Consider the following 13,809-nt stretch of genomic DNA (forward strand, 5'->3'; position numbering starts at 1 on the left):
AAACAATGAAAGGCAGGTGCACATCACCTCAGCTCTTCTATGAACCGTTGTGATTGGCGTGGAGCTGAAACTCTGCTGCCTTTTGTACTTTTACCTTCCTCACTTCTCTCCAAAGCAGAGTTGGTTTCTTTGTTCCAGCAGTCAGCAGTTACTCATGTCCAAGGCAACATTTCCCTTATTGATCTCAGCAGTTTGTTTAGCACAAAGCCCACTGGCCTTTTCTTTTATGTACCTCCTTTAAAAAAGACAATAAACCTAAGGTGAGCACTTCTATGGAAGTGAAGGTAGAGCAGAAAATGTGACTCAGTGTGTCTAACAGAGTTCAGGCTCATACCAATACTCTGTGACGATGAAAGGCCTGCAGCCCACAGCTTCTCCGTTTACCTCTCAGAGAATGTTCTCTGTCTCTTGTCAGGAGTATTCTGAGTCAAGAGCTGCTCTCGCCTCAGGTGAAGTCATTTTACGTCATCGTGTCGGATTTAGCTTTTAATACCTCCAGTTGAAGCTGTTGGCTGTTAAGTGCAAGTGCATGTTATGAGATGAGAAGTGTGTATTTAATAAAAAGGAGAATGCTTCAGAGTAATATATCAGTTTGCTGAAAATATGAAGGCATCATATTTTCATCCTGGTCCTAAGAGACTGCAGAATGGAGCTGCAGGTAAATCTGGATAAGTTTGGAGTGAAGAGACAATTTTTCTGAGACCAAAGTTGAAGCTCTGAATTTACAAATCAATCTGTATTCCAGTCTTTACTCATGAAATATGGAATATAAAATCCTAGATATAAGTAGATCATCCTTTCAGGCTGTCAGGAAGACAGAAAGCAGATCCATCATTCAGGGGAAATGTTCATAACGAGCTGGATATTCCTATCAGTTTAAGAAAATGTAGCTGGTAATTATTTTACATTTAATCACAAACATGTAGTTCAATGTTGATTTTTATGATTTTTTTTATTTGTATTAGTTTTTTCAGTTAAATTAGCCTAAAAAATTATTTGATTTGTTAAGTTATAATCTTTCTTTACTTCATTTTGCAGTAGACTGACTGACTGACTGACTGACTGACTGACTGACTGACTGACTGACTGACTGACCTTTCTACTGGTGATTTAAGGAGCGACATGATGATCATTCAGTGCCTGTCGATCAGCCTTTATTGATGAACTCCAGTCTCTGGGTCTCCAGTTTCTAGTGATTCTGAACTTTCTGCCTGACGAACCTCCAGCTGAACTCGTTCCTTCTTTAGTCTTTAGGTTTGAGTGACTGCTTTACCTCTGGACCTTCAATAACCTTCATGACTGATCTCAAGAGTCATAAATTCAGTTTTCATCCGAACCAGTTCCTGGAACCACAAACAGGTTCTGGATACGTCCATCAATCAACCACTGACCTATTCAGCTGTTGTTCATCAATACTCCTCACCCAGTCTAAATCCCTCTCCAATAAGCTTTTGCATTTTATATTTCATATCCTGCATCTTATGTGTCGGGAAATTCCCCCAAAATGATTTAGTTTTTATTTATCCACACTGCGAGGCACAAGGTGTGAACCTTTTGATTACTGGACGGACGGATGGAATCAACCCAGTCCTGCTTCAGGAGGATTTATCACCAGAGATGAAAAGCTGTAATATTTGACATCAAAAGAACACAGTGTGGAGATGTTACAGATGTGTCCAGTTTTCAATAATCAATAATCGGACACTGGACTAAAACAAACACTGTTCTACGTGATGAAGGTTCATTTCTGTCTCCAGTTTGTGTGTTCTGAGATTAACCATATGAGTCATAAAGCAGAGCATTCTGGGAAATGTTGACCTGAAGCTGGAAGGAAAATAAATGATTTTCCTCACATTTTAGAAAGAAAGTGAGTTTTTAACCTGAACTGATTGGTTCCGTCCCTGTGATGATTTACACTAGATGGCAGCTTCACACAGTGAGTGGATTATGTTTTTAGTGTTAGACTTTTTATTCCAGCAGATCTGAGGAGAAAAGAGTTTCTCCCAGCTGGAGATGAAGAAGAACCCGTCCTGTAGAACCCGTCCTGTAGAACCCATAAACTCTAAATCCACTCGGCTCTTCGAACTGAACATAACTGAGTTAATAAACAAATCAGTTTATGGAAAATGTTTGAGCTGCTTTTATGCGATCATGTTTTGAACCGCAGCTTTTTGCCGCGGATTACTGAAGCATCAAATCTCTGATCAAGTCAAATCTGCTCCCAGCGTCTCTGCTCACGTTTTATCCGCTCACTCTGCGCCCACCTGTGCGTCTTTTCCGCTTCCGTGGTTGGACGGAAACTGAGGCGCGACTGCATGTCTGAGAGTAAAGAGGAGAGTTTGGTTTCACTTCTCCCATCATCGGTCGGATCGTTCACTGGGAATTCTCCAGCATTCATCCCGCCATGGGGAACAACGTGTCGGGACTGTCGGCGCTGCAGAGATCCCAGCAGGCGGGTTTCCACCGGCTCCGGAACCACAAAGGTCAGTGACTGGACCGCTGCAAGCGGAGGCAGTTTGGAGAGACACAAACCGTCTAGTTAAAGCTCAGAGGTGAAATCTGCGGCTGGCTTACTCAGTTTTGTTGCCGCTGCTCTGGGATCAGTTCCAGTGGTGCTGAAGAACAGCTCCCGGACCGGGCTGGACCGGACCGGGCTGCAGGGGGCGGGGGCCGGATTCCGGGTCAGGAGATGACTTGGAAACAAGTTACTGCAAACTAAAACAATCGTTTAATTATAAATAAAGAGGCGCAGAAACATTTAGTGGAAGATGTTATTTCAGTGACGTGAAGCCTTGGAGAAATAATCATGAAGTGGATGATAGCATGGCCAGAAATATATGAAATATTAAATGAAAATGTATGGAAAAATCTGGAAGCAGATCTTGGTGGTTTATGATTTTAACAAACTCCAGCTTGGTTTGGTCATATGAACAGGAGCTCAGACAGGACACCTCTGGACAGGGGCGCTCAAGTCCAGTCCTCAAAAGCTGCCATCCTTCAACTTTCAGATGCATCGTGCTTCAACACACCTGAACCAATTTCCAGTAGCAGTCACTCTTGCAGCAAGTCTGAGGAAGTCTCTGACTGAAGACTATTGCTGTATGAAATGCTAACATCTTAACATCTGAGCAGCAAAGACAATATGGTAACAGGCCCTGCTGTCAGCTGTTGTCAAGCACTGGTTAGAGTAGGGGATATGATGTTGGAGTAGGAGATATGATGTTGGAGTAGGAGATATGATGTTGGAGTAGGAGATATGATGTTGGAGTAGGAGATATGATGTTGGAGTAGGCAATATGATGTTGGAGTAGGGGATATGATGTTGGAGTAAGGGATATGATGTTGGAGTAGGCAATATGATGTTGGAGTAGGCAATATGATGTTGGAGTAGGAGATATGATGTTGGAGTAGGAGATATGATGTTGGAGTAGGGGATATGATGTTGGAGTAGGGATATGATGTTGGAGTAGGAGATATGATGTTGGAGTAGGCAATATGATGTTGGAGTAGGGGATATGATGTTGGAGTACGGGATATGATGTTGGAGTAGGCAATATGATGTTGGAGTAGGCAATATGATGTTGGAGTAGGAGATATGATGTTGGAGTAGGAGATATGATGTTGGAGTAGGGGATATGATGTTGGAGTAGGGGATATGATGTTGGAGTAGGGGATATGATGTTGGAGTAGGCAATATGATGTTGGAGTAGGGGATATGATGTTGGAGTAGGCAATATGATGTTGGAGTAGGCAATATGATGTTGGAGTAGGAGATATGATGTTGGAGTAGGAGATATGATGTTGGAGTAGGGGATATGATGTTGGAGTAGGGGATATGATGTTGGAGTAGGGGATATGATGTTGGAGTAGGAGATATGATGTTGGAGTAGGGGATATGATGTTGGAGTAGGCAATATGATGTTGGAGTAGGGGATATGATGTTGGAGTAGGCAATATGATGTTGGAGTAGGAGATATGATGTTGGAGTAGGGGATATGATGTTGGAGTAGGCAATATGATGTTGGAGTAGGCAATATGATGTTGGAGTAGGAGATATGATGTTGGAGTAGGGGATATGATGTTGGAGTAGGGGATATGATGTTGGAGTAGGGGATATGATGTTGGAGTAGGGGATATGATGTTGGAGTAGGAGATATGATGTTGGAGTAGGGGATATGATGTTGGAGTAGGCAATATGATGTTGGAGTAGGGGATATGATGTTGGAGTAGGCGATATGATGTTGGAGTAGGCGATATGATGTTGGAGTAGGCAATATGATGTTGGAGTAGGGGATATGATGTTGGAGTAGGGGATATGATGTTGGAGTAGGGGATATGATGTTGGAGTAGGGGATATGATGTTGGAGTAGGGGATGCTGTCCTTGCCCATCATGATGGATGGAAGAGATGGTTTGAACTTGTATCCATGAAGCCTCCTGTTCAGCTCCTCTTCAACTGTTACTGTAGTTTTTTTTATGCTAATCAGCTGCTCCCGGTTGTAAAACCAATACCTTATTGCTATGGCAACATATCAAATCAATGTTCATCTCTAATAGCAAAGGTGAGACTTCCTTTAACTTTTTAAACATGGTGAATGTCCATTCGTCCATGTATTGTTTAAACCTGCTTGTCCATGCAGTGTTGTATTGGAGATCTCCAGAGGCCACTGGGTGAAAGGCTGGGCTGTAGTGAATCTGAAATGAGCCAGATTAAATCTTTAAAAAGTTGTTTCCAATAAGAGAAATGAAGTTTTTTAAAACCCAGCATATTGGTTTGATGCTTATAGAAGTAAAACATGTTTTTCTGATGGTGCAGCTTCTTTCATCATGAAAGAAGTAATTGTTGACAAGAATGTTCTGCTTTTGCAACACAGACAGGTGTAAATGCATATTTAACACATGCTGTTTTAAATTGAGACATTGGAATCTGTTGGAAACAAACACATCCCTGCTGATGATCCGTCACTCCGGCCACAATGCAGATGGTGTTTCTACTCCTTAAGGTAATTGTGAATGCTTGGCAACATGGTCAGAATCCACATGGGGGGAAGTAAAAAAAGTACAACAGGTGTTTTACAAAGAACATGTTAATGGAAACCAGTTCATCAGAGTGCTTTAATCAAGAGCTAAGCAGTAGGGGATGTGATGTTGTGCAGGGACGTGTCATCCCTGCACACTCTCTCTGCTCCCTGCCTTCTCTGATCACATAAGAGGCAGAACAAAAATCCACCTCCACCTTCCCCATCTTAGCCAGCTGTTGTATTTGTGGAGCAGAGGCTGGTGGGGCCTTGGGAACGTATTAAATGTGAACTGTCAGTGGAGTGATCAACATAAGTACACGGTTTGCCCTTTTCCATCCTCTCACTGAGCAGGAACACAGCACAGAAACAAGTATGCCAGGCGGAGGGGGAGGCGAAGAGGAGGAGGAGAGGCAGGATTATTCAAGCAGGTTGCCTTGACGACCACAAGTAATGTGTGCAACAGTTCCCATGGTGATGGTTGCCATGATGAAGAGAGCCATCAGGAGGTTGACGAGGGGAGCAGGTGACGTCACCGGCAGCAGCGTGGCGAAGAAAGACCAGGATGTGATTCTGTTCGGGGTGATGATGAGCTGTGATTGGTTGGATCTGGAGTAGAGACCCCCCCGCTGTTCCCCCCCACAACCTCAGCTTTTCAACACACACACACACTAATACATACACACACACACACACACACACACACACACACACACACACACACACACACACACACACACACGCACACACCACACACACACACACCCACACAACACAAACACCTTTACTTCTACACACACACACACACACACACACACCCACACACACACCCACACACACACACACACACACACACACACACACACACAACACGCACACACACACACACACACACACACACACACACACACACACACACACACACACACACACACATAGACCACAACTACCATCAGAGAAATCATCATCTTTCCTCAAATACAACAAAAACATTTCCTGCAGACATTCAGCTGCTGTACGAGCCCAGATGTTCACTCAGGTAGGATTCAGGTGTTCACTCTGCACTTACTGCTAAATACATTTTCTTTTAATTAGTGCCAAATGCTTTTTTGTGTTTGTTGACCATCTTTCTGCAGGTGCAGAAACAGATTATATGGTGTTTGTTTTCTTGTGTTCTCTCTATTTTTCATTCTCTCCTCTGTTCTTATTTCTCTCTTTTAGTGTTTTGCCTTACCTCTTTTTCTTTCTCTTTCCTCTTTCTCCCTACCTTTTCACTGTAACTTTCCATTACATTTAAAATAAACATATTAGGTGCACCATATATCAGATATATCAGCTTTATATCAACAGCTGTAATGTTCCACTGGTGGAACTAAATTTGTTTTCATTCTTTTTTGCACATATAATAATTTTGCCTGCTCCATTGCCAGACAGAATACCATCCATCCATCCATCCATCCATCCATCCATCCATCCATCCATCCATCCATCCATCCATCCATCCATCCATCCATCCATCCATCCATTTCCTTACACTCTTCTCTCTAGTGGTGCTTATCTCCAGCGAATGTTTCGGGCGAGAGGCGGGGTTGACACAATACCGAAAAATAAAAAATAAATCTGTAGTTCTTTGCTATGATTCTGTCAAGTGTATAACTGAAAAAATGGAATATTGAACATTTAGTTTCCATAGATTCTCTAAAAGGGTTCATGTCAACTGAATGCAATCAAACACAACTTCTGAAGGATAATCATATCAGACCAGATAAAACCCAGCAGGCCAAATCCAGATGTTTACAGAAGGGACTATTCTTCAAGTGCAATAAATAAAATAAAAAGTTAAGATTAGTAATAGATTTGCAAAAAAAGACGTTATGCTTTAATCATTGCACAGCAGAACTTGCCAACAAGGAAATGTAATTTAATATGATGGATAGCTGTGGTCAGTTTGATGAAGACGAGGGCCTTGCAGAAATACTACATATGAGCTGAAAATCTGAACACGGATGGAAACTGATTGAATGTAGAAAAAAAATCAAATGGATGGAAAAATGAGGTAATGACCATTAAAGGTTTGGCCACATCAGGTTCATTTTGCCTGCTCAGTATCAAGAGAGGCAACAGAAAAACAACATGCGATTCATTCTGACGAGACGTAGAACTGAAGAAAAGTTTAAATCAGACAAAAAAAAAAAATACAACTTTTAAATTAAGAGTAAAATTCTGAAAATGGGACAAAAAGAGGTTTGACATGCATCTTCCTGATTCTTTAAAGTCTTTCCACTTTTTTTTTTATCACCATCAACAATTATAGGACTCTAAGAAAAGGTTCATGAACCATTCCATGGTTTTGACTCTGAAAGGTCAGTCTAGCTGCCCTTTCAGTAGCAGCTACACTATCAGGAATTGAAAGTAGTTCAGCTGCTTTCCATTGAAACCATTTTATGGCGCCAGTATCAGGTAGAAGATGTGGCTCTGAAAGGTGTTTTATTGTTCATGGAGGTTTGCTTCGCTGCATTGTGACTCAGCTCAGTCAGACAGAGACATGAGTCTCAGCTGAACATCACCATGTTTTCATCAGCGAGCGCTTGCAGTGGAATCCTGTCTGATGTTACTACAAGGGCATCTCAAGGGCGTACAGTTCCTTCATACCAGCACAGACTCCTGCATAAGGAAATACATAAACACGACAAACCAAAGATGACGTTACTTATGCAGACAGACTAAAACTTTGCCTAAGAAAACTGTTAAGTATCATTTTTTTGCAACAGAGAGGAAAAAGTGTTTTTTTTTTTTAATAAACAAGCCCTTTTATTTGAATCTCAATATGCTGTATTAATCCTGGCTTCACTTCATAAAAATGTTTTAATTTTGCAATTAGTTTTTTAATGAAATATCGAAGCTGAAGCTGAAAAACTAAACTTCAGGCATCAAATAAAACACACACGATTCCATCAATTGTTGCTACATACATATATCATCATACATCATTTTTCTGTGATAGTTAATTTTCCTGAAAGGATATTGTTAAAGGACAATGTCTCAAATCAGAGGGAGAACACCTGAAATATGTTCATTATCATAATTATGGCAGACATCTAGCCAATTCGGTCCAGAGCTCATTTTGTCATTTAAGTTGATTGGAGCGAAATGTAAAGTCATTGAGTCATTTTTATCCTGAAGAGATTAATACTTGTGTTATATTAATGATCTTCAGAGTTTGTGCGTAGCAGGAAACTTTTAGTCACAGGAAGTCCAGACGTCGCCTAATGAGAACTAAGCACATGCATTTTTGGGGGATCATTAAATAAAATTAGTCTGTTGGTTTTGAAATTAGGGGACCATAAACCATATTTCAAAGATGTGTTGTTAGAGTGAAGTCATATTTGAAAGAATTTCCTCCATGTTGTTGAGGTCCTTGACCTCCGTTTGCTTCCTGTTACGTAAGTAGAGAGCAGCGGTGCAACTCGCTGCCTCTGGTGCTCCAGCATCTTTAACACCTGCCTAAATAAGAAGCACAAACACAGCGACGTGTTGCCGGCACATCGCCACTCCTGCGAGGATTCAGGCTCCTCAGGCGATGCGCCGCAGCGTTCCGCTCAGTCTGCACCAACACAAATGAAAAGCAGACGACTGTCTGAGTTTCACGAGCTCATCAGGTGAGACGATGTGTTATCTTCATATAAACTGACACAAAGGCGAGCAGCTATCACAGAATTGTTATTAATGTGCAGCGAGCAGCTTAAGGGTGTCTTAGAGATGATGATGCATTGTTGTGTTCTTGAAAACAACCTGCCATATTAAAGTTTGTCTGTCTCTGAAGTATTCGATGACATTGATAAAGTGCAGCGTTTTATTCTTGCAGCAGTGAAATGTTGATAAATGTATTTGTTTTCTTGTTTTGGGGACAGAATTTGTCTTCTTTCTCTGCCTTGACGTTAACCAGGACAGAATCTGAGACCTTCTTTGTCTCAGCTATTGCAGCTGTCATGCAAGCTTGTGAATATATTGACTTTCCCTCCATGAAGAGGGGAATATTGCCTGTTGTGCACACAGTGATAGATGTATGTTTTAATGGTGCTTTGTCATCAGAACAAGCAGCCTGGTTTGTGTTCTGGAAGAGGAAAAATTAAGCCTGTTGGAATTGTAATTTTGTGGTTTTGTACAAACACAGCAAGATCCGTCTTCCAAGGTGAGTCATGCAAAAATCGGGAAATGAATGCTTCAATGCTCTTTTAATGCTTCAAGTTCAAATGGAGGACACAGCTTTGAGTGTGTTTTGATTTTCTGGACTTCTGGGGTAGGTTTTACAAGAGGTCTGACTCCAGAGGAAACCGGACCCGTGTCTTCCCTTCTTCCTGTCCGGCATGTGAAGACCATGTTACTGTTGATCTGCATGTTTCTTTACATGCCCAATGTGCAGATGATACAAGGACAAAATTACAGGAATTTTGTGTAGAACATCTGTATATTTAATCATTTGAGTCCAATGCCTTCAGATTGTCTTGCATGCTGCAGGTATTTAATGAAGAGCCTGTTGCATTCTTAATTATGTCCCAGAGGAAATAAAATTCTTCTTGGTTTGGATCCTGTGTGATCAGCCAATCGGTCTGATCAATAAGTGATTCTTGAACCAAGAAGAAAGACTAGAGGCACAGCGATGCTAACCTTAGGTATATTTACTAGCTGAAAACATCAACCAATCAATTCTCTTGAAAAATCTAAATTTCTTTTTCAGAAATTAAGGTTTTAGGGTTAAAATTAAAGTTTTTAACTGGATATAATTTGATAATTAAATGCACAAAAGTTAAGCAATATTATTTTTTATATTATTCTGAAAGAACATTGTAAACCTGGTAAGAGCTTAATTTGCATTAGATGAATCAGCATCACTCACAAGGACTTCATCAGCTGAAACGAGGGAACGCTGCGGTTAGCCGGGCTGCAGAGGGAAGAAACTGACACAACAAAGACCCTGTCCTTACGTAACCTGAAAAAAGATATTAAAATTAAACAGAAACAGAATGTTGTTTTATCTCTGTTCTGTGTTCGGTGAAGACCACCAACAAATAAATCTTTTTGGGTTCCTCTGGATCAAACGGAGCCTGTCAGGCATATTTATAGTTCTGATTAAAAAACTGGAAGTTGTTGGAGGGAAAGTCATAAATGTTGGCAGAGACCTTATTAAAAATTTAGATTTCTATAGAAAACTCCTTTCAAAATTCAGTTCTGTTCAGTATTCATATTTATTTAAATATGTAAAGAAATTATTCACCAAATTATTTCAGGTCCATTTTGTTTCATTTTTCATTCGATTCAGTTTATTATAAAACAAACAAAAAGTTGTTGGATAGAATTTGATTCAAAAGTAAATTCTCAGTGAAGTTCTGTCTGAATCTGCTTCATGCAGTTCGAAGTAAAACTGATAATCTGTTCATTTAATCCCAACTCCAGTCTGGTCTCAGTAATTTACTAAACTAAAACTAGGATTTACAGGCGACTCATGTTGAAGACACACTAAGAGTGTCATTTATTATGATACATTTCTTAAAGTGATAAGAGTTTAATTGATCATTGTCATGATAAAATCCAATTAATGATGTGAAAATGTCCCCAAAAATATTCTTTCTCTCTGGATTGATAGTTGACAGTTTTACTGTTAGGATTTATTTATTGTGTCCAATGATTCTTAGTTACTCTGATTTAATTACTTAGTTTGGTTTTCTGATAGATTCATTCCTAGTCCGTCATGTACGTGACTGTGTTTTTCTGGACATTATCTTCAATTAAACCAACTTTTACATCTACCTGGGTCTGCCGGCGTCTGCCTCACCACCTCACCACCACCATTCCTTGACAGACACAGAAACCAGAAATACATCAGCAGTTACAAAGGTTGACTTGGACTTTACATTGTGATGAACTTTATTGCTGCTGTCTCTCTGTGATAATTAGAGGTGGTGAGGTAACTTCCTCTCCAGTTATAAACTCTGTCCAAACAGAGAGATGCTGGTTCCTCTTTCACTCTCCAGCTCTGACATCCTACATGATAAACGGCAGGATGTTGGAGTAACTCTGTTCTGATTCGTAGGCGTTATTTTGTTTGGTTTCAGATGCTATCAAGATGGATGGATTTGAGCTCTTGCTGTTTTAGCTTTTCAGTCAGAGGTCTTAGATTTTTCACCAGACTGACTGCTACTGGAGATGATGCAGCATCATCATCCACAACGACTTGTTGAGGATTCTTGGATTATCTCAGCTATAACATTTATTCTACCTTTTGGATTAATATAAGTATCTTTGAATTTTGACTTGAATTAAAGGATTATTAATTATATTTCAGTTATGAGAAAGACCATCACCTTAGAGGCTAAATTTATCATTATATTATTGTGTTAATACAAAATTTCCACAATGAATTCCACTATTTTTCAAATTTTTTTGATTTATTTCTGACATGCAGCCTGCAGCTGGGACACACAGACATGGTTTGAAAACATTTCTCAGTCCCACAGAGGGAGGACTCTCCCTGCACAGCCTGCTGATCTGCAGAGCTGCTGTTCGCCACCGACGGGATAATCTGAGCATTGTGCTTGGGTCCATGTGAGGAGGGGATTACATATTTATTTGGGTGAGTTTTCATCCCTCCTTCACCATCTGCCACCAGCAGTGGCCTCGGCACAGTCATGTGAGCTTTTGGGGATGTTGTGGGATGACAGTGGATGTTTAAGGGATTAAACAGAAGAGACAGAGAAAATCAAAGAAATATAAAAAGAAGCCTTCAGTTTCTTATCTTATGCTTTTCTGACATGTTTTTTTATGTACTGCCTTTTATTTTTCTATAAATTTTTTACAAAAGTGAAAAAAAACAAAGTTTGTTGGCTTGTTTGCATGACATGCAGGGCACATTAATAATAGAATAGCATGTCTGTGACAGAGAATTAGGGCCAGACTTCAAAATGTTTTACATATTTTGAGAATTAAGTCACATATCATGACAGCCATGATATCAATAGAATGAAGACAATATGACCAAAATAAAGTCCTAAAATTACTGCAAAAAATTGTTTTAGCATCTTTTTTCATGCCTCTTAACAGAAAACATGTAAAAACATTTCCTCAGTATTTGGTAAAATGATATTGACTGGAGACAAATATTTTGGGATTCCAACAGAGAAATAATAACTTTGTTGTCTTGAAGCCACTTTGTCCCCAGTCAGGTGATCTGGAATCTGGAAAAGTCATTTTAGTCCATACTTTAATTTCCTTGTTTAAATATTGATTCTCTAATATTTCCACAAAGTCTTCCTTCTTGATGTTCCATCTAATTCATGGTGTGCAGGTGTCCCTTCTTACAGCCAAACCATGATGCTGCCGCCACCGTACTTCAGAGTTGGGATGTTGTTGTCAGACTTGGAGCTTCCTCCTTTTTTCTCTCACTGGAGCAGAAGTGCAGTTTTAGGTCCATCACACCACCAAATGTTTAAGATGATTAATATCTGAAAAAATATTCAAAGGTTTGCATATTTCTCCTCCTGGGTGACAGATATTAGCCAACAACTTGGAATATACATAGCTGCATTTTATCCTCAGCTGCCATGTTCATTTTTGTCTGCAGCTTGTATTTCATCTTTTTTCAGGGATTTCCTGAAAGTCTTCCTGCTTATTAATGCAACAGTCATCAGCAACTGGACTTCTCCCTAGGAAGTGCTGCAGGAAATCAGCAGCGGAAATGGAAACACGATAATCGTGTGTGTCTTCTCATTGTCCTTGAAACATCCTGATTATTTATTGTGAGGCTGTGGAAACGACTTCTGATGTGGGCAGAGACACTTTGGTTGTTCACTGGAAAAATGACAGTTTTCTAGAATTGTTGAGCCTGAATTACTGAATTTTTCTTTTGCTGCAGATTAATAGTATAAGGTAAGTGTGCTACTTATGAATGGATTCATGGAGTCAATGTTGGTACTTTTTAATTCATGCTTGGTCAGTTGAAGGCATTTCCTTCAAGGAGCAGATTCACTAAGAAACACTTTGATCAGCAGACAGCATTTCACTCATAGTCAGTTTTGTCATTTCAATCAGTTTTTTCAGTTCTTCAGGAGATTTTGTCACATTAACATGATTTTTCTTCTCTCTGTCGCCCTGTGCTTGATGAGGAGGGGACATTTTGCTCAGCTAAGTTGCATTCAGAACTGCCCATCTTACATTTTATTAGATGCAGCAGTTTAACTGTTCCTGGCTGTAACCATTTTTTGTTTTTGAAATATATATATACTCTCATGTGACTCTGAAATCCTCTGATCTACAGAGGAGTTCATGGTCGACTCGGTGACTGCAGGGTCAGCAGCTCCATGCAGAACTGTCCAGATCATCAGCCGCACGCAGCCATGCTTGAAAGCTGATAAAACGTGTTTGTGTTGGTATGCTGGTTTGTTTTGTCTCTAAACATGATTCTGTGCAGTCTGGCCAAACAAACATTTCTACTTTGATTTCATCTGATATCTTGCACTGATTTCAGAAGTGACCTGTGCTAGCCTGCACTTTTCAGAATGAAGTCGCTTTCCCCTTCATCCCTCTTCAAAGAAGGTATACTTGCTCAGTTATTTTCTGATATTTCTGCCATGAAAACATCCAACATGCTAACTGAGGCCAGTAGAGTCTCAGATGGAAGTGTTGGGAGATTTTGTCATCCCTATGAGCAATGCATGCTCTTTGATTTTGAAGAAGGTTTTGAAGGCATTATCTGCAGAATAGTCAGCAGATAATGGGTGGGGTCGCTGGGGCAGTAG

At 40.2% G+C, this 13,809-nt stretch overlaps 1 protein-coding gene across 1 annotated transcript in view; it reads left to right on the forward strand.

The window, feature by feature from the left end:
• The first annotated feature begins 2,301 nt into the window (after window positions 1-2,301).
• The window catches only part of LOC129354045 (E3 ubiquitin-protein ligase NEURL1-like), a 55,255-nt gene continuing 43,747 nt past the window's right edge, over window positions 2,302-13,809 (forward strand). Inside the window, 1 exon segment of the mRNA XM_055023528.1 lies at window positions 2,302-2,483. Within this exon segment, the coding sequence (XP_054879503.1) occupies window positions 2,405-2,483 (79 nt within the window). The 5' untranslated portion in view covers window positions 2,302-2,404.

The sequence above is a fragment of the Poeciliopsis prolifica genome, unplaced genomic scaffold (assembly GCF_027474105.1).
Source record: "Poeciliopsis prolifica strain line A6 unplaced genomic scaffold, Auburn_PproV2 SCAFFOLD102, whole genome shotgun sequence".
NCBI lineage: Eukaryota > Metazoa > Chordata > Actinopteri > Cyprinodontiformes > Poeciliidae > Poeciliopsis > Poeciliopsis prolifica.